The sequence below is a fragment of the Setaria italica genome, chromosome III, assembly GCF_000263155.2.
Source record: "Setaria italica strain Yugu1 chromosome III, Setaria_italica_v2.0, whole genome shotgun sequence".
NCBI lineage: Eukaryota > Viridiplantae > Streptophyta > Magnoliopsida > Poales > Poaceae > Setaria > Setaria italica.
The window spans coordinates 7964903-7988253 of record NC_028452.1 but is presented as its reverse complement, the minus strand read 5'-3'; the positions used below and the strand labels follow the sequence as shown (position 1 = coordinate 7988253).

Sequence of the window (23351 nt, the reverse complement as noted above, 5' to 3'; positions counted from 1 at the left end):
GTTTAAATAAATTTAGGAAACATAGAATATTTTTCCTAAAAATGTTTTTATAAACGTGACTTAAAAAACTTCATAGTTAATATATATTCAAATAACATTGCTGAAAAATTAATTCAAATTTTAGGATAAGTCATTAAAAAGAAGTTCTTCTCATAACTTTTCATGAAAGAGTTCTTCAACAAACAATTTTCAAGAAATTTTCCAAAAAAAGAGTTATTTGAATAACTATTTTAGATTTCAAATATTCTTTCAATAAATTTATTCAATCAGCATTTGTAGAAGAAAATATAAAAATATAAAAAAATGGAAGGACGGGTTCCAAAGTTCCGTCGAATCGAGCCCTAGTTTTAGAAGTACATAGGGCGCGAGCTTGTAAAGGGATTTTCGGGCTATATTAGACGGCTTCCGCCCAACTCTCACACAAAGTTATTATAGAAATGGACAAAAATCCCTTTTCTTAATTTAGGAGAGAGAGACCCTCGGAAAGTGCTGCTGGCCACAAACTAAACGTGCACACGTCCACACCACAGGAAGGAATCCGGAGGGCCAAAACAATGGTGTCCTCACGTACGCCTGCCCTGATGACGCAAAGCCAGGGTAGATGCTTGGGAGCAGCAATGGCGCCTCGACCAGTTACAAACTCGTCGACCCCGCACAGCAATCTTAGCTGCTAGAGCGTTCCAATAAGCAGCGCATCTGGCTGGCTGGCCAGGGGTAGGCACTAGCTAGCGAGATCATGCCGGGCCTCCCGGTGGCCTCCGTCCTCCTCCTCGCCCTCCATGGCCTCCTCTGCCTGCAGCTGCTGACCGCCCGCGCCGAGATCGACGGCGACGAGGGCGCCGCCATCGAGGAGGGCACCTCCGCCCACTTCGAGGTCACCCCGCCGGTGGTGCCCGCCGGCGGGGAGAAGCGGCGCGAGCACTTCCGCGCCCTGGAAGCCAAGGACCTGTTCCGGCACGCGAGCAGGCGGCAGCTGGCGTCGACGACCAAGATCCCGGAGGTGCTGTCGGACTCCACCATGTTCATGGAGCTGCCGATGCGGAGCGCCCTCAACATCGCGCACGTGGGCATGTACCTGGTGTCGGTGCGGTTCGGCACGCCGGCGCTGCCCTTCAACCTGGCGCTGGACACCGCCAACGACCTGACATGGATCAGCTGCCGGCTGCGGCGGCACAAGGGGAAGCACTACGGGCGGTCGTCGGCGCCGGCGGCGGCCCAGACGATGTCGGTGGGCGAGGACGGCACGCCGGTGAAGAAGGAGAACAAGAACTGGTACCGGCCGGCGCTGTCGTCGTCGTGGCGCAGGATCCGGTGCTCGCAGGCGGAGTGCGGGGTGCTGCCCTACAACACGTGCCCGGACGCCAGCAATAGCATCTCGTGCAGCTACCACCAAAAGTACGCATTGTTCTAAGAGATTTGAATTGTAAGGTCTGAACATCGCAATGTAATGCATGTGGTCGATCGCAGGACGCAGGACGGCACGGTGACCATCGGCATCTACGGGATGGAGAAGGCGACGGTGGCGCTGTCGGACGGGAAGATGGCCAAGCTGCCGGGCCTCGTCCTGGGCTGCTCCATGAAGGAGGCCGGCGCCAGCGTGGACGCCCACGACGGCGTGCTGGGCCTCGGCAACGGCGAGATCTCGTTCGGCGTCATCACCGCCAGCCGCTTCGCCCACCGCTTCTCCTTCTGCCTCCTGAGCACCAACAGCGGGCGCAACGCCAGCAGCTACCTCACGTTCGGGCCCAACCCCGCCGTCATGGCCCCGGGCACCATGGAGACCAACATCGTGTACAACGCCGACATCCCGCAGGCCTTCGGCTTCCACGTCAACGCCGTCACCGTCGGCGGCGAGCCCCTGGACATCCCGCCCGAGGTGTGGGACGACAGGATCAAGTACGCCGGCGTCATCCTGGACACCGGCACGTCGTTGACGGGCCTGGTGCCGGCGGCGTACGACGCCGTGACGCGCGCCCTGGACAGGCACCTGGCGCACCTGCCGCGGGTGGAGATCGCCGGCTTCGAGTTCTGCTACAGGTGGACCTTCGCCGGCGATGGGGTGGACCCGGCCAACAACGTCACCATACCGACCCTCGCATTCGAGCTGGAGGGCGGCGCGGTGCTGGAGGCGGAGGCCAAGAGCGTGGTGATGCCGGAGGTGCAGCGCGGGGTGGCGTGCCTCGCGTTCCGGAAGTTGGTGGAGGGCGGGCCCAGCGTCATCGGCAACGTCATCATGCAGGAGCACATCTGGGAGTTCGAGCACAGTGTGGGGATCATGAGGTTCAGGAAGGACAAGTGCGCCAACCACCATCTCAAAGGCACCTCCGCAGCCAACGTCCACCACGCCATGACCACCAACACCCCTAGATTCATCAACTGATTACTGGTCCATCCATCCATTTTTTTTTACATATATGCGTGCGTGCATCTCCCTGCATGCAGCATTGTTGATTCATTTTGCTCTACGGATTGATTTGTTTGTTTGCTTGTTTTTTTTTGTTTATTTTTAAACGGCCAAATTAACTAAACACCATTGTATTACTACTGTACTACCAACGAAACCCGGCCTCGGCTTGTGTGTAATGTGCTGATGTATGTAGCCATGCATGCTCCAGCAGGCCCTTTTCCTTCTTATTTTCCATCCTTTTTGTTTCACCCCGTTGGAGATGTATGTAATTACTGATAGTATGAGTAGTATTCACTATGCATATTACATATGTCCATTTCGTTCATACAGAATACATTAATTTCTAGACAAATTCGGCACATTTACCTACCAGGCATTTCCAATTTAACAGCACAAACTTGCAGGCCATATCTATGCGAGATTCAGATACAGTTGCAGGATGGACCACCTATCTTTTTTGAAAACACTTACAGTATGCTGCAAAGTACACATTTATTTCACCATATATCCTAAAGAATGTCTTTTTTTGGTATCTAGAAACCAAAGTAAATGTATCTGACCTCATCTGTGAAACTTGTCATCCCCTGGATCTCTTCATCTTCACAATGAACTCATCATCGTCGTTGCTGTAATAAACTCTTTTCTTTGCCTTCGAGTCCATATTGCTCGATGCGACTGGTTTCTTTGAACTTTCAGGTCTATCTTTGCTTCCGCTAGGCTTAATCGGGGTGCCCATTCGCACTTGCTGCTGCCGCTTTTGCTTCCTTTCATATGCTTTCTTTGCTCTCTCTGGAGACAGCAAACCATGCTCCATTAACCTGTTACACATTTTGCATGTGAGGCCATGACACGATGCTCTGACAAAGTGCATTGCAAGATAGTCTAGTATCTGAATGGCAACCCTTGAAAGATGTATTATTGTGTTTCCTCAAAAATTGTTTCCCCCCTCACTTTTGGATGAAGTGAAGAAAGGGAGCGAGGAGAAACACAATGATTTTCTTATGCTTTTAAGGTGAAGATTTTCTTCCCATCCTCCCATTTGGACATCCAAGGAGCTAGTATGTTCAAGTCATTCTATTTTCTACCTTAATTAAGTATGTTGTGCGATCGAGCTAGTTGGGTTCCCATTTTTCCTGACACCTCTTGTACACCAAATAACCTGTCCTTTACATTCATTTCACCTCATTCTCATATACTCCGAGCAAGGTGCTTGGCTGCTTGGTTGTAGATTGGGGTTGTCTTTGAACTATCATTTCCAAGCTATGAGCCCTCTAGTGATTTACAAGCAACCTTTCATCACCATTCCCCTAATTACTTCCTTGACTGTCACGATGCCTGAACTTCTCTGATATGCATGTAGGAGCATCTATATCTTGTTCCAAATGTGGCAATGTCAGACTGGCACGGTTAAGTACGAGTTACCCCCTTTTCTAAAATTTACTTACTAATGCCCAACAATTGGAACTCAATCTAGCACTGTGAATCCTGCCTAGTTTGAATGTTAGCATGTCCCCTGCGTTTTGCAGCATCAGATCGAAGAATAAAACCACAGCATATTTAGCAATTAGTAGCTATATATGACTGCAGTGATAGCTAGGCTAGGCTCACAGGTCACAGGACGCAACGCAATCAAGTCTGATGAGATGTGGGGGGAAAGGAGAACACATACCAGAATTCAGCCATCTCGCTGGAGGGGATCTGCTTGGACAACGACTCGTAGAATATCCTCAGGGGCTCCCTCTCCTCCGGAGGATCGAACTTCTGGCCGGGCAGCGAGTACACCTTCTTGACAGCCTTCCCCCTGCCCCTGGCGGCGGTGGTGGTTGCTCGCTTGGTGGCTGCGGCTGCTGCCGAGGAGGATTTCCCTTTGGCCTGCACGCGACACGCATAGCTGCCATATGAGGAGGATCGGGAGAGGAGGATCTGATTTGATTTGGGCATGCAGGGACAGAGCGGGGAAGAAGGGAAAGGGAGGGAGGGAAGGTCACCTCGAATTTGGCAGATCCGGATGAGGATCCAATGGCGGACTTGCCCTTCGCCAGGGCCGACGACGACGACGACATCGCCCGGCGGCCGGGCAGAGCAAGGAAGGGAGGAGCCGAGGTCCGAGGAGAAGGGATGGGATTGCGTGGGTTTCAGAGCCAGCCAGCCTAGGCAAGCAGCCTGCAGCGCTGCAGGAGGCTCTGTCCTCAAGCCAAGGAATTTGGGAGGTGCCAAATTACTGTTACAGCACTGTAGCACACTGTAGCGTTTCGTTTGTATTTGTGAATTATTGTCCAAATATTGACTAATTAGGCTCAAAAGATTCATCTCGCAAAGTACAACAAAACTATGCAATTACTTTTTAATTTCATCTACATTTAATACTCCATGCATGTACCGCAAGTTTGATGTGATGGGGAATCTTCTTTTTGCATAGTGTCAAAGTTGGGAGTTGGGAGTAACTAAACATGGCCCAATTTCCGTTTCCGTGCTTGGCTGCTTGTCCGATTCCTAGCTGCTTTCCATTCTCTCTCTCCACAGCCCTCACTTTTCCTTGCCTGGCAGTGGCAGAGCAGACCTTTCAGTCTTTCAGCCTAATAAATGAACCGAGCCCGGCCCAAACTGAGCTTTTCCTGTTCGGGAGGAACCAGCTTCCTTCTTACTCCATTTTAGTCGTGATCCTAGTGTTTGAAATTTGCCCAGAAATATAAGAGATTGAGGTTAATTAGCATTTCCTAATTAAGCCTTGTTAGAGTTTGCCGGCAAAAAAAATCAGGGTCAGAAAATGATAAGTTGGTTTTAACTGGACTAGCAAAATACCCTTACATTACTACGGTAAAATAATGCTAATTGTATTTTAAAAAACTTGTGGATTTTTTCTATTTCTACCACTATATGTTTATTGCACTTAGTGGATCTATACATACATCCTTATACTCAAAAAATCATATATCCTTATACTCAAATAACCATTCATTTCTATCTTTTTTAATTTATACAAGAGATTTTCTAAGATGAAAAATAGATACAACGATATTGTACCATACAATGTGAGCATAACTCTAATTGTACTCTCTTATCCGAATTGATGAATACTATATTTCATATGGTCGAGCCTAACACCTGCTAGCTGAGTGTAACGTACATGTGTTAGTAGGCGTGAACACGTTCTATTCATTTCAATCCAAATGATCCTTAAAGCTTGAAAACTAAACATGTAGCAAAAAATTTAAAAACAATTAGCATCATGTGTGGATGCATGCACAAAATTTATGAGTCAAGATTTTTTTTATACCAAGAAAATAAGAGGAACGTTACACATGACAGATTTTAGTGATTTGCTAAATTATTTGTAATGCTCAAACATTCAAATAAAAAATGTGCACCTACCACACAAGTGGAATTTGGAGACGTGGGTTCGAACCCTACATTCGCCCACGCCCTTAAAACATGGATTTTTTTTCTTTGCCCGGTTGGCTTTTAGTATTTATAGGTGGGAGGGGGCTTGGTAGTCGGTGCCTCGGTTTTTGAGGTTCATGGGTGGGAGGGGGCTCGGTTTGATGGTTTGTAGCCGACTGCCGGTTCAATCTTTTTTGCGCTGGTTCACCCGTTTTTCACAAGTTTTTTCCTCGGTTTGGCACCGTATGCGCCGGTTCACGTATTTTTTTCCCGGTTCCACTGTTGACGGACGAAATTTGTGGCGTTTTAATATTAACTAGCAGGAATGCCCGTGCGTTGCTACGGGTCTGTCCATGCTTGGCTTGAACTGTCAACAAAAACAGAAGTTTAGTCAGTAAACTAACTCAAGTGTCATGTGACCAGCGTAGCACTATTCAGTCAGTAAAGTAACTCAAGTGTCATGTGGTTATAGTACCTCTTACAGGCTATCTTCCACATCCATGCTTGTTCTGAGCAGCTCCAGTGCTGTCTTAAGCCGGGGCTTGTCCTGGTAGATGAGCTTGTTCTTCCTGATCTGTTCATGGTTGCACGAGAACTCAATTCAGGGACAGTCTCAATCTTCCTAATGTTTCAGATCACCAATGGTTGTTCCGCAATACTAAGCGCGTGCACCTAGCATACCTGCAAATATTGATATTGTTTTTAGTTAATATAGGCAGTTAAAAGGAGTTCAATTTAAAAGATGAACAGATGGACGGAGCAGTAAATGTTACGTGTAGCACAAGTTGTTGGTGAGAGATTGTAACCCATCAGCTGTGAATTTGTTCTCATCCCACAAAACATGATAATGCGCGGGGCGGCTTGTTCCCTGAAAGGAACCCAAATCAGCAATCAACTTATTTCATCATGTAGAGTAAAGCAAATAAACAGAATTCAGCAATCAGATAGGAAAACCCAACCTGAATGCCAGCATGGCTACACAGGTAGAAATGGAACTCAGTCGGATGGCAAATCTTTGAATCCACAACAGTGCTTATATTTATAGTAAGAAAACAGTTTAACGACATTCAGATTAGGCAAGCTAACCTATCCCTCAAAATGAAAGGATTATACAAGCTAAGCCCAAGGTATAATAAGAGAAGCATCGAGAACTAACCAGGCAGTATGTTTCCACTTCTATCAACAGAACGCTGATCTTTATGGTTGTTAGCAAACAACCTAGTGTGATGACGCTTCTGGACCACTACAAAAGTAACTGGAGGCTGGTAATTGGGCTCCAATGATGCACAGGCTTGTATCCGTAGTTTCACAAGGGTGGTCAGAGAAAAATTAGAGGTGAAGAACATCACCAAACAAATGCCCTTAAATTAAGTTCACCTTTCTAATGGCATCAAGTTCATTCAACAAAACTTGATAGAACTGTCCCTCACTAACACCATCCCTGAAAGTGATAAATGGTTTAACATACAGGGGAATCATAGTCAGAAAAGGTGCCCATGTGCAAGGATATGAACCTGTAGAATATGATCCTCTGGGGTTTCTGTCCCGTTGCCCTCCTGAAAGAAATGAGAAGTTCCCTGCACAATCAACAAAAGTTATACATACAGCAGGATCCAAACATGGAGAAGTGAATGCATCTCATGTATCTAAATAAATATCATACTTGACCATGCCACCATTGACAGTCCCTCTTTGGTGACCAATTGTCTTTTTCCTGGACAGCAAGCAAATCCATAGCAATTTTAGTTTTTTTTTTGTCTCAGCTAGGAAATCCATAGGAATCCGAGTACAGCAATCATGGCTTACCTTTCAGTAAGTTTGTTGTTTTGTTGTAGCTTGCAGGAGAATCACCTATTTGTAACATAAATAATAAATATCAACTTTAGTTGGTCCACACATGCATAAAACCGTCATGAGTAATTTCTCATAGAACTAATAAAAAGCTTAGTACCTATTTGGTGAGGACCTCTGAATACACTATATTCTTCGTGTATCTATCTGTTATGTCTTTTTGATTGACCTCTTTCTTATCTGACATGTCCCTTTTTGTCTTCCTTTTTTTCCTTTTCTCCTGCTTGTTGTCCTCATCTTCATCATCATTTTCAGCTGTTAGTATCTTTATGTTCTTGGCTGTTGTTGCTCTAGATAGCGCGACATATAATTGACCGTGAGAGAAAACCGGTTCAGGCAGGTAGATGCCTACATTTGGTATTGTTTGTCCTTGTGCTTTGTTTATTGTCATTGCGAAACTTAGTCTTACAGGAAATTGTTTCCTCTTGAAGCGGAATGGGAACATCTCATCATCAGAGGGGCACAGCGGTATTCGTGGCAAGAAAACTCGTGTCCCATAATGTTGTCCTAGTACAATCTCTGCATCGATTGCATTTTTCTGGAATCCTCGTACCACCAATCTTGTGCCATTGCATAGTCCATTAGCTGGGTCGATATTTCTGAGTAGTATTATTGGACAGTTAATCTTGAGCTTCAGCATATGTGGTGGTAGTCCATTTGGGGTTAGTGTGTTTAGGAATTCCGGGGGATAGTAGTTATGTGGGTCATCTTCTACACTATCGAAGCTGTGATAGACCATCTCTTCTCCTTGGAATCGTTCAATCATTTTTAGATTTATGCGGTCTACACAGTCATTACGCGTGGATAAAATGGCTCTTGATGTGATGTAATTTGGATCCTCCAGGCAAGCGTTGTTCATTTGGTAGACGCTGTCGATGAGTTTATCAAGTCCGGAATCATCCATTGTGCGTGGAATACATATATTTTTGGGCAGACGTATCTCGCCTTTATCGTTTGTCTCCTCAGTGCCATTACCGATGCGCAATAGGTATTCTGCAAACCATGGGTCATTTTGAGCCCTCATGTTGCGCACAAGCTTCATGTGACGCATGCAATTCCAGAGTTCAGATCTGCGTAGTGAGGCATCTACTATTTGTGATCTTGTACCCTTTCGTACAACCGGCAGAACTTGTCTAAAATCTCCCCCAAATACCACTGTTTTGCCACCGAATGGAAGATTTGGTACATCCATTATGTCACGCATGCTTTTGTCCAGTGCCTCTATTGCCTGCCTCTTAGTCATCGATGCTTCATCCCAAATGATTAGTGATGCTGCCTGAAGTAGCTTGGCTGTCCCACTTTGTTTTGTGAATGAACAAATAGCCCCATCATCTATCCTTAGTGGTATTTTGAACCTTGAGTGCGCTGTCCTTCCTCCGGGCATTATGGAAGCAGCGACACCAGATGTTGCTGTTGCTAAAGCTATTTTTCCTTGTCCACGGATTGTTGCAAGCAATGCCCTGTATAGAAAAGTTTTCCCCGTTCCTCCCGGTCCATCTACGAAGAATAGCCCTCCTTCATCTCTATCAATTGCTGTTAGAATTTCATTGTAGGCGGCCTTTTGCTCGTCATTTAGGTGTTTAGGCAATTCCATATCTTCAGGGTCCACCTCGATGTTGGCTTCCTCGGTGATCTCCCTAGGTGTATTGTCTTTTGTGTCATTTTGCTCGTCGATCTCTGGAAGAGGAAATGATCGTATGTCTTTTCCCATCGATTGCAACATTTCTCTAATATTGATTAGTACCATCTGTTCGACCGTTCTTGCATTTTTGCAGTTTCGTCGATAGTCTTCCGACATTGCCTCGATGTGATTGTTCCATAGTGCACGGATATCGTGGGGCTCACAAAACACAAGAATCGTCGCAAATAGCCTTCGCAGTGAGGATGGCATCCGAAATAACTCTGCTTCCGTCAGGCAATCATCTAACGTGTTGTCTGCCTCAATGAGGCCCCTTCTCTCTGCAGCTTCACGAAATGATGGCAATATTTTTGCATCAACTGTTCGTAGGTCTTCGTAGCAGGTTGCGCCTTTCACATGGTTCAGGAGAACTCGAAGATAGTATCTTTCTCCTTCGGCTGGATGTGCTGAGACGATTCTCCCAACCTGGTACAATGTTTTCCTTTTCCTCTGTTGCCAAAACTTCCCTTGGGTTTGCCAAGTATAATGTTCTGGAAAATCACGGTATAGAATGCCTCGTGCTTTTTCGTGTAGTTTGTTTGCTTCGAAATATGCCGTTAGCATTGACTTCTCAACACCTTCACGGTTGATAACTTCCGTTATTTCTTTTTTTCCATGGTATGAAACCATGTGCATGTTTGGAAGATGAAGCTGCAATTGCATGACTGGAGGATTTGTCTTGCTTAGTTCGAAGCCATATATCCTCCATAGTGCCTCTGGTGGTGTCACCCATCTCGCGTCTCTGTATTGTCTAATCTCATCGATGTCTTCTTTTTCGCTTGTCCCATTTACACATACAGATGCACGGTCATGCCCCTTGTAGATGTATTTGTATAGGTATTTGACAGCTTTTATGCTTGAGCATACCTCGACATTTATATGGCAATTGAACATTTGTAGGAGGTAAGGGTTGTATGGGACTACCCACCTGTTATCTAGTTTGTGTCCTCGGACTATTTCATTGTGGCCATCATCGCGTCGCCTGTATAATGGGTAAGAATCCTTGCCTTGAATGGTAGTAGCGTTAAATGGCCTTGGATAATAGTTCTTGCACGATTTTCAATTCTTTGTGCATGCACAGTTCTTATTCAATGTACCGCAAGGTCCATGCATCATATGTTTGATAACCATCTTGTACAACTCTGGGTACTTTTGTTTGTTTGGGAGCTCCGCCGAGATTAGTCTATCATATTGCTCTGGACAAGTAAGCTTATATTTTCCGGTCATTATAAGCAAAAAATGAGCGTGCGGTAGACCTCTCTTTTGGAACTCTACAACATAGGTATAGGCCTTCACCTTGCCTAGGATGTGCTCTTCTAACAACTCCTTTTTCATTTCTTCTAGTTTTGCTTTGAAAACACGAACAACAAGATCAGGGCGATCTTGTGGTGTTTGACCAAACTCAAGTTCATTTGTGATCTCTTCCCAGTTGGGATTGCATGTCATTGTGAGGAATATGTCCGGTTTCCCATATTTTCTAACTAAAGCCATGGCGTCTAGGTACCGACGCATTTTGTCTCGAGGACCCCCAATAAATGATGATGAAAGCACTGTCCGTTTGCCGACCGCATCTCCCCTGTCTTGTCCCGCATGAATGCTATCTAGAAGGCCTTGGTATAGATCTGCCCTTATTTCTTTCTGATGATTCCATATAAAGTCCAGTCGTGAGCTCTCAATCTTGATGTATGTATCCACGGCGAATTGTTGGAAAAGTCGTCCGCCGTATAGTATTGGGTTAAATATGTTTGGTCGCACATGAAATTTATAGCAGTAGTATTCTCTCATGGTTACCCACATTCTACCATTTGAATCTGCATTGGTCATATAGAATTGATTGTTAGTTGCATAGTCAATTATTTCATTATTATATGTAACTATGAAGACTAATATTTGAAATAGTTACCTGGATCATTGTTTTTGTTATTTTGATTAGCACGAGCTTTCATCACATCTTCCGCAGTAATTCCAACCTTTGGGATATCGGCATGCCATCCCAATTCACCTCTTGGAAAGAACAGAGGATAAGACAATGGATCGTAGCATCCAGCGTATGATTGGATTCCTTGTATTTCGTTGTTGTTCCCATGTAGTATTACATTTCTGTCAAAAGTATTCCTCCGTTCATTTCCTTCAACCCAAACTGCAGCTACCTCCGATGTGATTGGTGCGTTGTATGTCCTCTGGTCCAATCTTTGGTCAAGGTTCAACATCACTCGGTAATCCTCAAGGTTTTCTTCCTGTCCCAAACTCCTAAATTGTTCAGAGTATGGATTGTTGCGTAGAATATTGGTTATAATGAGTAATACATGTTTGTCTTGCTCATACATTTCCTTGCGGCAATAGCGGTAACGATGCTCTAGGGTTGGATCATCATCATAGAAGTAGAGTTCTAGATGCTTAGGATCTGAACCATCTTTTCCAAATGAGCGTATGTTGTGATAGATCTGACCATGTGCTCGGAAGGTGTAAATACCGCTGTTTTTCATTGTTGTTGTATCTCTATCGAGGCGACAATATAGAGAAGTAAATGAGAAGTGGCCATTGAAAAACCTTATATTCTTTCGAAAATGTATTGCATCAGAGTCATTGCTTGTCCATAGTCTCATGAGCTGATGTGGTGTCTCTAGATTTGCAAGTTTTATCTGTCCTTTTCGACAGCATAGGCCTTCAGGTTCGTGGTGAAATTTCTTTGCATCACAATATTTGCAATTTTCAACAGGTTTGAGCTTGTGTGTGTTGTCTGGTATGTTACTATAGACGAGATCATATGGATCATTGATGTTTGAATGCTCTGGAATGGTTGACTCATTTTCATTTATTTGTTCCTCCGTATCTTCCCATTCTGCTATGATTCGTAGGATTAAAGAATTTAGAGAAGTACTAACATTGTGATGTGAAAATATTTTAATGTGTTTATCATACCTTGACCAGAAATTATGTTATCCTCCTCATCGGTGTCTTCTTCATATACAACTCCATCGTCATCTGCATAGAAATATGTGAATTATATGTTGTTTTCTATTGCATGAGAATATAAATTTAGTATATATCCTTACCATATGGTTCATCATCAATGATTGATTCATTTGGTTCTTCTCCATCCTTGGTGGCTGGACACATTGGATAGGGGATATCTGTGCATGAAAGATTATTATTATTGTAAAAATTGATGCATGTATAATTTGATTGCGAGAGTCATATATGCAATTAGCAGTATTACCTTTCTTCATGTTTGTTGGTTGTTTTATTGATTCTAGATCATCTATGACTTTGGTGTTTGTAGAACAGTCTTCATCTGATGTGGCTGGTGTTTTTTCCATTGATTTATCTGTCAACTTTTCATCATGATAGGCTAGCAATGCTTCTCTTTCTCCTGGTGTTACGTGTTTCCTTTGTCTTATGCTTGTGGCAAATTGAGTAACATTTTCTGAATTATCTGTTGCAATATTTGCAGGGTTCTCCATTGCAATTGAATTCTTGCTTAGAGTGTCACGTCGTCGTGCACGGTTAGCGTAATCTTGTTGTAACTTTGCTTTCTTTTCGTTTGGTTGCATGTTTGCATATCTTTCCCTGTCATGCATGCATTTTCTCTGTATTTTTTGCTGCTTTTCTTGATCAGTCATCTGTGAGCATTTTTCTCTTTTTTGTTGATGATAGGCTTCACGACGTTTTTTCAGTTTTTCCTGCTTTTCTTCATAACTCATCCGTGCATACCTTTCTCTATCTCTTTTTCTTCTCTGCTCTTTGGGATCCAAGAGTTGCGTTGTTGATTCAAATGGTTTGTCTGCAAAGAGTTATACATTATATTATGAAGTTATATGAGACAGTAAAATATTAATTCTGTGTTTAATGGCTTCACGAGGCTTAGGATATCTAGGTTAGTCATATAATACCACTATTGAGCACCACTCTTAGTGATAAATATTGAAAAACACATCCTACAGAAGTACTTGTAATATCTACAATATGAATCTACTTCGCTGTTTCAAATCAGTCGGTAGAGTATGCTTGATATTACTTTTTTTACATGGTCATATTAAATATCTAATCATGAGTTTGGAAGTTCATTATGGATAGGTTTTTACTGTAGTAGCCTATATTGTAAGAATAAAAGAGGGAGCAACAAAGAGATGAATGGATGATAGATGACAACAAATAAAAATTGGCATGAAGGCAATGTACGATCTAATGCTATCCCCAAAAGAATTCATGGATAATAAGCATCCTCGCTTGTCAGATATTCACATACTAACTTACATCTCCATCCTAAGTTCCTGTTTGTTTTAGCTTGGAGTTGTGGATTGTACCTTTCATAATCTCAAGCTGAAACAAACAAGGAGCTTTCTCATCCTAGATTGCAACAGTCCACAGGACAGATTGTTACAATCCAACAATCTGCTCCCCCTAGCTTGCAGATTTTTATGTTTTCTCAATCTACAAGCTAAAGCACCGGACCTAACTTGCGTATTTTAAATTAACAGCAAGCAAGGCTTTATATTGTCTTTGAATCAGATCAAGAACATAAAATTTATGTCTTCCAAACAAGCTTGTGAATGCAAACTTTGCCAAAAACAGACAAAACATATCGATCTGGAGGACTGGTTGGAAGTTGAAAGGCCCGTACAAATGCGTGATCACATCTGTTCATTGTTTTAAAATATTTTGTTCTACTACCTAGCTGCAGTTCCAGATTGTGATGTTTATGGCTTTAAATATTCTGATCATTGATGCAGATTAACAATCTGCCCTTTATAATTTTTGAAATGTTTTTATCTTTTCTTTGAAAAGCTCCCTTTTTAATTTGATTATATGCTTTTTTAGGTGAACTACATCAATGCGCATGCAACTTCCACACTTGCTGGTGACTTGGCTGAAGTAAGAGCCATTAAGCAAGTCTTCAACAATACATCTGAGATAAAAATTAACTCAACAAAGGTTTATTTGCCTCCATCTGGAACTTTGTATCTTCTTCTTTTTTTAAATTGGAAGGATTCATTTTGTTGCATCTTTATATTCCCTAATGTGGTTTGCTGCCTTCCTTGCCAGTCAATGATAGGCCATTGCCTAGGTGCAGCTGGTGGATTAGAAGCTATTGCCACGGTAGAAGCCATAACTACTGGATGGGTGCACCCTACCATTAATCAATTTGTAAGTACAATGTAAATTTTTTTTAATCTCTTTTTGTGCCGAGTGATGATTCAGAAAAACCAGCATAATTTGCACAAAAAGTTAATATAACCATTTGTTTCCATAGCTATGACACCCCTCATTCAAGATTGCATCTGTAAGAAATTCTTAACAATGAAGCCAGGCTAGCTAAATCATTTTCATCGGACAGGAGTACATACATCAGAAGGTTACTTTGAGTTTCCAAATATGGCCTACTTCATTTTTTTTACATTTCCTTACATGATCCTTGGCATGTTTCACTGGCATACCATCATTAGTAAATAGCAATCACACAAATACTTTAGCAGTTCGCTAGAATGTTTAGGTAATAGTTAACTGAAGTAGGAGTCAACTTACTAAACTACAGTGTTCCAAAGGGGACACCTAGCCATACAGTTCATAAGAAACTATGCAGCAGAAGCATGTAAAAGTAACTGCAGAAGCTCTCTATCTTGTACATAGCACACCAGGTGGAATTTCTCAAAATAAGATAGCAGCAAAGAGGTATGTTATGAGAAACTGACCTGTCATAACTTCTGTCATAATCAGGATCTTTGCGCTCTGACTCACGGTCTCTGAAAATTGCAACCCTGTTTTTTTTCCTGTTTGTATTGACTGCCGGCTCCTTCTCGATCTTGGTTCTGTTTGAGCTGGTGGCCAAAGTGGTAGTCAAACTCCTTTCAAGATTAATTTCAGAGGCCAAATAGCTTTGTAATAAGTAAATGCTTATGTACCTTTTGTCGAACGAGAGTAACAAGCTGAACATGCTAGACCACACGAGTTGTTGGCTTTGATGGAGGGGATATAACGGTGTGTTGCTGAGCAGATTCTAGACGGCGAGCAGGACCTGGACTCTCGGCAGTATGGCACAAACACGTCAAAGATACACAAACACGCAGATATATATACAGGCAAGAAACAAACCTCGATTCCAATCCATGTACGCCTCGATTTCAATCCGGTTCGGCAACGAACTCTACTGGAAGTATGGCCCCGAGTCACCCTCGAATCCGATTCGATTCGGAAGCCGCGCAGGCTTGTCGGAGATGAATGCAGAGTACCGCATGGAGGCGTCGGCGGCGCCGTCGTGGCCGTGGCCATCCTCCACGGGAGGGAGCCTCCTCCTGCAAGTGGAGGAGGAGGAGACGCTCTTCCAGCCGAGACGGCTGCACTATGCCGCCATACATTTCACCCTCCGCGCGCAACTCACCGGGGGGTGAGGGGTATGGGGGGAGGAGGGAGGAGCGATGGGGCCCTCAGATCGGCGATGGGATGTCGTTGCTGGACATGGGGTGTAGGGCGAAGGTGGGATCCGGAGGGCTCCATCGCGGCGACGAGAGCGGACGGGAAATCCCCGCGGCAGCGCCGGCCTCGTCGGCGTGCACGTGCGACCGAGGATCCCCTCGACGGAGCTGCGCGCAGCTAAAGCCGCAAGCAAGTTCCGGCGAGAGGGCCCACGGCGGCGCGACAATACTCGGCGAGCACACGCCATCGCCCGGCGGCGGCTCTCTCCTCCGTCACGCGAGAAGCCCGGAGGGGAAAATGATCTACGGTCCGTTCGATCTGGCGCAGATCGACGCAGAGTAACGAGTGGGCTGTTGGACTTTTGGGCTGTTTTGGGTCGCTTTTGTTTATGGGCTTGAATGTATATAGTTTTGTGGGGCGTTGGCCAAATCGTTTGAACATAGTTGGGCTGCACAAGACTAATCAATTCTTGTTGCTTATCATATTAGTAGGCCGTTCAAGTTTTGAGCACTCTTGAGAGGTTGAACCTCACCGTTTACTTGCATGGTGATTCTATGCCTTGAGATATGCCTGCATTGTCGATTCTTACATTCTGCTTCGGTTTTGCAGACAAACTTCTTTCTGAAACTGAAAAGGATAGGATCCAACTATCTCCAAAACAATTTTTGGTCAAGCCAACCAGCAGAGTTCACCAGTTATTAACTGTTAAACAGTCTTAAAAGTATAGCTTTTCCCATCTCTCGTTGCTTTATTTTCATCACAGTCAATTTTGTTTTTTACAATATATTTTAGGCTTGGCTCATATTCTGCTGCAGCAGATTCTACAATGAGGATTATGAAGCTCTAATAGACACATGATTTTATAGATATCAGATACACCATTATTTGTTACATTCATCTCTCAGGGCCACTGTTCACGTAATGATAAATCTGTGGCCAGAGTACAAGTATGAAAAACAATTTCCTATACAGAAATACAGAATTGATACCCTATGATAGAAGACCCCATGATAAATCTTGACATTCAATTCTGTGGATTAGAAACGACTTTCTCTGTGCTTGCATAACTACTTCTAACTTTGAGTAGCATTGATATACCTAAGAAAGTCTCGAACACCAGCAGGCATATTTTCTTCACATTCATTCTCCTTGTAAGTTAATAGTTGTGCCATAAATTGTTTTCTTAGTTCGTAGCCATCCTGTACATGCATAGATGTATGCAAATAATTAATAATTAGTGCCATAAAAGTGTGTTAATAATAAATAGTAATATTTGAAGTTGACAGGACACTGACCTTTAAAACTGGCAACTGTAGTTCTTCATCTTTCCATATGCACATGAAGAGAGAAACAAGATAACCGGATAGTTCCCTAATAAGATAAGACAAACAGTGATTATTCTAATACAAAAAAATTCATAATATGTTCAACACTGAAGACTGAACTACTTTTGCTTAAACAGATATGCATGTTTTGGGTAGAGAATATAAGCAATAGTACAATAAACAAAAGGGTTACTATATAGGTCCATCAAAACAAGAATTTGCTTTTCTTTTTGTCTAAGAAGGATGCTTGCAACTATGAAGAGCTGAGGTTCTAAATTGAATTGGCCTTCTGTTGCAGTGTTATACATATGCTAATACACTAATGATTTTATGCGACATAGTGCACAGGTCAAAACAAAATCCAATTCTAGCATATGAAGCATATCATAGCAGCCATAACGCATACAGACACAAGCAATTTCAGGATAAACCAATAAGTTAATAAGAGTAAAATAAAGGCTTGTTGGTCAGGAAAGGTATCTATTGCAGGGCGCTGGGGTTTCATTAACAGAGAAGCGCACGAGTCTTCTATGGCAGAGGTTGGATTGTTAAACTCAAAATGTGTTATAACAGTGAACAAACTACAAAATTATGGACGTACGACCAGTACGGTATACATAGCAGTTCAAAAAATACATCATCTCACTTAGCTGATGATAGAAATTATAAATGAGCGAATAATAAGTATTCCTACAAAAAATACATCATCTCATCATACCCTTCTGAGGCTATGCCTATTATAAATGCATTGGAAAAGAGAAATCAGAACTTGACCTATATACTGAACACTTAAAGTGCAACTGTCCAATGTAAAGCATCCGCATGCACTGGCAATATGGCCTGTGCAATAGAATGTTTAGGAATTGACAAAAGTGTCAAACTATTAAAGCATATTTAATAAAGGATGATGACCGAGAATGAGTTTCGTATTTTTCAATGAGTACACATGCAACTCTCATTAGTTTTCAGAAATTTTCCCATAATTATTGTTAAGAACCACTGATGGAATTACAACAGGCAGTACACAATATTTACATGGATGGATGGACTTATAGTAATTTAGAATTTGCTTTCCTTTTTGTCTAAGTAGCTTGCTTCCAACTATGAAGAGCTGAGGTGCTAAATTCAATTGGCTTTGGGTTGCAGTGTTATACATATGCTAATACATTCAGGATTTTATGCGACATAGTGCACAGGTCAAAACAAAATCCAATTCTAGCATATGAAGCATATCATAGCAGCCATAACGCATACAGACACAAGCAATTTCAGGATAAACCAATGAAAATCTAAACAACTGCAGCGCTGCATCTATGTTGAAAAACAGAGATTCTGCTAGCTTCAGGGATGAACACAGCCAGGGTAGCTCTACTATTCTATCAAATGAATGGTATTTATTCCTCTATTTTGCTTATACCAGAAAACAAATACTGTGGTTGATCGAGTAAAAACTGGTTGCACTGACATGATTTTTAAAAGTAATGCTACCATTGTTGGCTTAATGGCTATTCAATATTTTTGTAATGAGTTTGCCTTTATACTTTGGACGCTATGCAAGCATGCGTTACATCACATCAACATAACACAGCTGATATAAGGCAGAAAATTAGGAACGCTTTATTTCAACCTATAAGTTTATAGCTACACACAGTTTTCTAATAATTTTGGCAAATAGTAGTTCTGACAAGTTTAATACTATCCTATACTATACTGCCCAGATAACTTGTCCTTACTGAGTTAACTTCAAATGTTATACACGCCGAATGACTAATCAGACTTATAAATCACACTTCAACTCTATCCTGAACTATTACATCTGAACAGTGCTAATAAGAATGCTTACCTGCTTTCAATTGGAACATCAGATAAGATTATTTGACGCCATAGGAAAACATCCTCATTCCATCTAGATCCAGGGCATACTTTTGACATGGCTTTTGGTAAGAATTCAGCAATACATAAAAGTTTCTTCACATATCTTGCATTTGGGTTGTATTTGTAAACAGGGTCAAGTGGAGTAGGGTCTAAAATATAGACGGTTCTTTTATCTTGGTTTAGTATAAGTAGAATAAAGGTTTTGTTGAATTGTACTATTGGTATAAAAATCTGCAAAATGCTAATTGTTAGAACAAAATCATTAAAATGTACAAGACGGCTAGTAGCTATAATCGAAAAAACTGTGCTTATAGGTTGTGCTTATAGATATAGGGTAGTGATGTCTTACCAATTTGCATCTTGACAAATTATAATTAACACCAGGCCAGCTACTAACAGTTTCTGCGAGTTGTTCCACGTCTATCTTTTTACGGAAATTTGGGTGTCGTCCAAAATCAGTAATCAGCTATTGAAATAAAAAAGTGGTTAAAAACCTGAGGACAAAAAAAAATATATTTACATTATGATTATAAGAGCATACCCAAAATCGCGTGTCTAGATAATGCTTTGATATTGTTCCTTTGGTTTTCTTCATCATTTGGATGTCGTCAAACATGAATTTTCGAATAACCAAATTGAAACAATCACGGTCCATTGGCATATCTTCATTTAGTATTTCTTGCAGCTTCCTGAGAGTCAAGCTAATGGAATATGGCTTGGAGTTTCGCACCCATACTTCTCTGCATTAAGACAAAAAGTTTGCTTTACACAATAGAAGGTATAAATATCCATTATACTAATAACAAAACATACAAAACATGAAACTTGCAACATGGTATATGGGAACACACACACAAATAAACAAGAAACAGTTGAAAGAACATTGTATTATTCTATTAACAAAATTTACACAGTAGTAATAAGAAGGTTCTTACTCCAAGGTCTCTGGACAATTAATTGATTTGATGTAGTCACAAAGGCAGCCAACTAACTCATTTACACTGATCTTAGAAAGAACAGACAATAATGACTGGTATTTTGTTTCCTCTGATAATGAAATAGATGACTTGGGTTCTTTTTGGTCATCTGAACTTCCCAACAGTGAAATATTTTGAGGACTTGTTTGTGCTATGTTTGTTTTCCAACATAATAAAATGCCTGCTAACTTGTATCTAAAACAATTAATATCTTCCTGCATAGTAGCAATCATTATTACAACTTGAAAAAAATTAGCATGGCATTGAATTTATATTATTCAATAAGATAAGAAACAAAAACCTGTGTAATAGGATGACATAGTGATTCTCCAGTCCAATATTCCATAAACTTGAGCATGAACAGTCCACAAGATGAGCTGCATGGTTATAAAACAATGAGTACTCCAAACAATAAAAAAAAATCTTATATATGTTAGCATATTTTTTTGCAACATACCCATCTTTCTGCATTGGCTCTTGTAGTTGTTCTGTGATTTTCCATGAAATAATCTGGAGGTCTTTCCACTTATGGCTAATCATGTTTTGTTGCCTTCCAATTATGTTCAAATGATATTGTAGTCCTTGCAGCTGTTAAATTATTAATATCATAAAAAATGCATTTAAGTGTACCATCAATTTGTAATATCAAAGAAGTATGATAACTAAAGAAACTGACCGTATCGACGAGGTCACCTCGGTTGGAGTCCCAACACAATGAGTCAAGTACTTGTATTTCACACTTCAGTGTGTTAATAATAGCCAAATACCAATGTAATTCTTTGATATTTATTGGAATTAGAACCTAAAATGAAAAAATGAATTAGTACAAGACATGAACAGTTAGAAATTAAAATCTAGAAAGCTTGGAACATGACAATTATAGAGATAGAAAATACCATTTCATGCTTTAGATAGTTTCTCACAATCTTTGTCATATTGTTACCATCTTGACCAACTCCAAGCTTGCCATCCCTTTTAAGCAATACAGAAATAAAGGGATTCTCAAAGTAAAATTTAACATCATCCCTACTTTTTAAATGGGCTTGATCCTTTATGCAACATATATACGCGCTGATGACCTACAAAGATTCAAAAAAAAACAATTATTACAAAAGAAAAAAATGTTGATCAAAGAGCATTCACTTGTATATACTTACATCATCATTTAGGAATTTTAATGGATCTAGCAAGCATAACAATTGAGCTTGTGTGACAAAAATGTCATCTATCTTCACAAGTATATCAGATTCTGAAGATGTTTCTATTGTTATTTGAGCACAGTAGTCCAGGTCTGTCATTTCATAATCTGCAAGTAATCAAAAAATTTATGGTCATGTTAAAAGTTAAAAACAATAAAAGAGTGAATAAAAATTTCATAGAAAGATACCTTGTGGGAGATAGTCATATGTTTGATCGACTTTGTATTGTTCATGTTGATTTTGATGAATTCTTCTGTCATTATCTGAATCAAAGTCAAGCAATTCAGAACATGCCACTTTCTCGGCTACAATTGAATCAATAGTATAAGAATTATTTCCCTGAAAAAAAAACTTAAAATTGTCAAATCTTTAACCAATCCACTAAATTAAATGAACAAGAAAAACACTAACCGGAGATGATGATCCCAGGGTGGTTGGTGAGGGAGGCGACAGTGATATGTCAAGATCATTCATCTGTTCAGATTTTACTTCCTTCAAGGGCCGAGCATCTAAATCATATACAGGGCTTGATTCAATGTAGGTGGATGATCGAGGCGATGGTGACAGATCGCAATCATTCAACTGTTCACATTTTGGTTTCTTTAAAGGTCGAGAATCTAAACAATCAGCATTGCTTGATTCAATGTTATAAGAATCCATTTTCTGCAAAAGCGGAAAAAATGAAAAATCTCTATTCAGTAACAATATGGGATGAACCTAGAAACTTCATCTGTTATGTAGCAGTTGACGATTTATGCCAAAATTTGAAACTTGTAGTGTATATCTGAAAATGAATAGTACAAGTAGAATGCTACTGGAGCAAGAAAATTTGAAACTTTTCTATATACCTCCAACTACATGAACACCTTACACAAGGCTCACAACTGCAAGAATTCACATTATGTATACTGGCTATATGAGTTGGATGGATATTGTTTCTCAACAGGACAATTTATACACATAGGAGAGATTTTAACAAATATTACTCTATCGCTGAAAAATCAAACAACATCATCGAGATTTGCCCATGCTCTACTGGAACATAAGTAAGAGATCCCCATAAATAATGTTTTTGTTAAGAACCACTGATGGAATTACAACAGGCAGTACACAATATTTACATGGATGGATGGACTTATAGTAAATTAGAAGGAAGGGAGTATATGGTCCAGCACAGCGGCCAAGCCAGCTTAGCTTCGTAATAAGTAAAGGCTTATGTACCTTTTGTCCAAGGAGAGTAAGAAGCTGAAAACGCTAGACCACACGAGTTGTTGGCGTCGATGGAGGGGATCTAAGCATGTGTTGCTGACCAGATTCTCGACGGCGAGCAGGACCTGGTCTCCTGGCAGTATGGCAAAAACACGTCACAGATACCCAAACACGCAGAAATATATACAGGCAAGAAACAAACCTCGAAGGCTTATGTACCTTTTGTCCAAGGAGAGTAAGAAGCTGAAAACGCTAGACCACACGAGTTGTTGGCGTCGATGGAGGGGATCTAAGCATGTGTTGCTGACCAGATTCTCGACGGCGAGCAGGACCTGGTCTCCTGGCAGTATGGCAAAAACACGACAAAGATACCCAAACACGCAGATATATATACAGGCAAGAAACAAACCTCGATTCCAATCCATGTACGCCTCGATTTCAATCCGGTTCGGCAACGAACTCTACTGGAAGTATGGCCCCGAGTCACCCTCGAATCCGATTCGATTCGGAAGCCGCGCAGGATTGCCGGAGATGGAGGCAGAGTACCGCATGGAGGCGACGGTGGCGCCGTCGTGGCAGTGGCCATCCTCCACGGGAGGGCGCCTCCTCCTGCAAGTGGAGGAATCTCCCACCACGCGCGCAACTCACCGGGGGGTCAGGGGTAGGGGGGAGGAGGGAGGAGCGATGAAGCCCTCAGATCGTCGACGGCGCAGATCCGTGGGTGGCGCAGGCCCCGTGTGTGTGGGTGGGAGGGTGGGGGGAGCACGGCAAGCTCAATGAGGAAATTCCTTATCCAAACACCTTCCTTCACGGCTTCCGAAGCCGCGATGTACTCAGCTTCTGTCGTAGAATCAGCCACCGTCTCCTGCTTGGAACTCTTCCAACTAACAGCACCACCATTTAGAGTGAACACAAATCCTGATTGTGACTTTGAATCTTCTCTGTCGGTTTGAAAATTAGCATCTGTGTAATCTGTTACAACGAGCTCCTCCTGACCTCCATAGACGAGGAAAATATCTTTAGTCCTTCTCAAAT

General features: G+C 41.9%; 3 protein-coding genes across 3 annotated transcripts; 1 reads left to right on the top strand and 2 right to left on the bottom strand.

The window, feature by feature from the left end:
• Positions 1 to 497: 497 nt before the first annotated feature.
• LOC101780093 (aspartic proteinase CDR1) lies at positions 498 to 2547 on the top strand. The gene is made up of 2 exons (XM_004960911.3): positions 498 to 1395; positions 1468 to 2547. Exons 1-2 carry the CDS (start codon positions 737 to 739, stop codon positions 2378 to 2380), a joined length of 1572 nt encoding a protein of 523 aa, XP_004960968.1. The 5' UTR covers positions 498 to 736; the 3' UTR covers positions 2381 to 2547.
• Positions 2548 to 2669: 122 nt separating this feature from the next.
• On the bottom strand, positions 2670 to 4587 carry LOC101779693. The gene is made up of 3 exons (XM_004960910.2): positions 4396 to 4587; positions 4077 to 4279; positions 2670 to 3225 (listed from the first exon to the last, which is right to left on the bottom strand). Exons 1-3 carry the CDS (start codon positions 4468 to 4470, stop codon positions 2985 to 2987), a joined length of 519 nt encoding a protein of 172 aa, XP_004960967.1. The 5' UTR covers positions 4471 to 4587; the 3' UTR covers positions 2670 to 2984.
• Positions 4588 to 16804: 12217 nt separating this feature from the next.
• Positions 16805 to 22741, bottom strand: LOC111256725. Its single transcript, XM_022825207.1, has 10 exons — positions 22726 to 22741; positions 22418 to 22449; positions 21519 to 21770; positions 21296 to 21446; positions 21066 to 21214; positions 20805 to 20987; positions 20585 to 20710; positions 20366 to 20496; positions 17027 to 17102; positions 16805 to 16930 (listed from the first exon to the last, which is right to left on the bottom strand). Exons 1-10 carry the CDS (start codon positions 22739 to 22741, stop codon positions 16805 to 16807), a joined length of 1242 nt encoding a protein of 413 aa, XP_022680942.1.
• Between the last annotated feature and the right edge of the window lie 610 nt (positions 22742 to 23351).

Coding starts and splice junctions, on each gene's coding strand:
- LOC101780093 (XM_004960911.3), top strand. CDS start 737: ATGCCGGGCCTCCCGGTGGCCTCCGTCCTCCTCCTCGCCCTCCATGGC. Junction 1,396..1,467: donor TCGTGCAGCTACCACCAAAA/GTACGCATTGTT, acceptor GGTCGATCGCAG/GACGCAGGACGGCACGGTGA.
- LOC101779693 (XM_004960910.2), bottom strand. CDS start 4,470: ATGTCGTCGTCGTCGTCGGCCCTGGCGAAGGGCAAGTCCGCCATTGGA. Junction 4,280..4,395: donor CCGGATCTGCCAAATTCGAG/GTGACCTTCCCT, acceptor TGTCGCGTGCAG/GCCAAAGGGAAATCCTCCTC. Junction 3,226..4,076: donor AGCGAGATGGCTGAATTCTG/GTATGTGTTCTC, acceptor AATGTGTAACAG/GTTAATGGAGCATGGTTTGC.
- LOC111256725 (XM_022825207.1), bottom strand. Junction 17,103..20,365: donor GAGCCAATGCAGAAAGATGG/GTATGTTGCAAA, acceptor TTATCTTATTAG/GGAACTATCCGGTTATCTTG. Junction 16,931..17,026: donor TACAGTTGCCAGTTTTAAAG/GTCAGTGTCCTG, acceptor ATGCATGTACAG/GATGGCTACGAACTAAGAAA.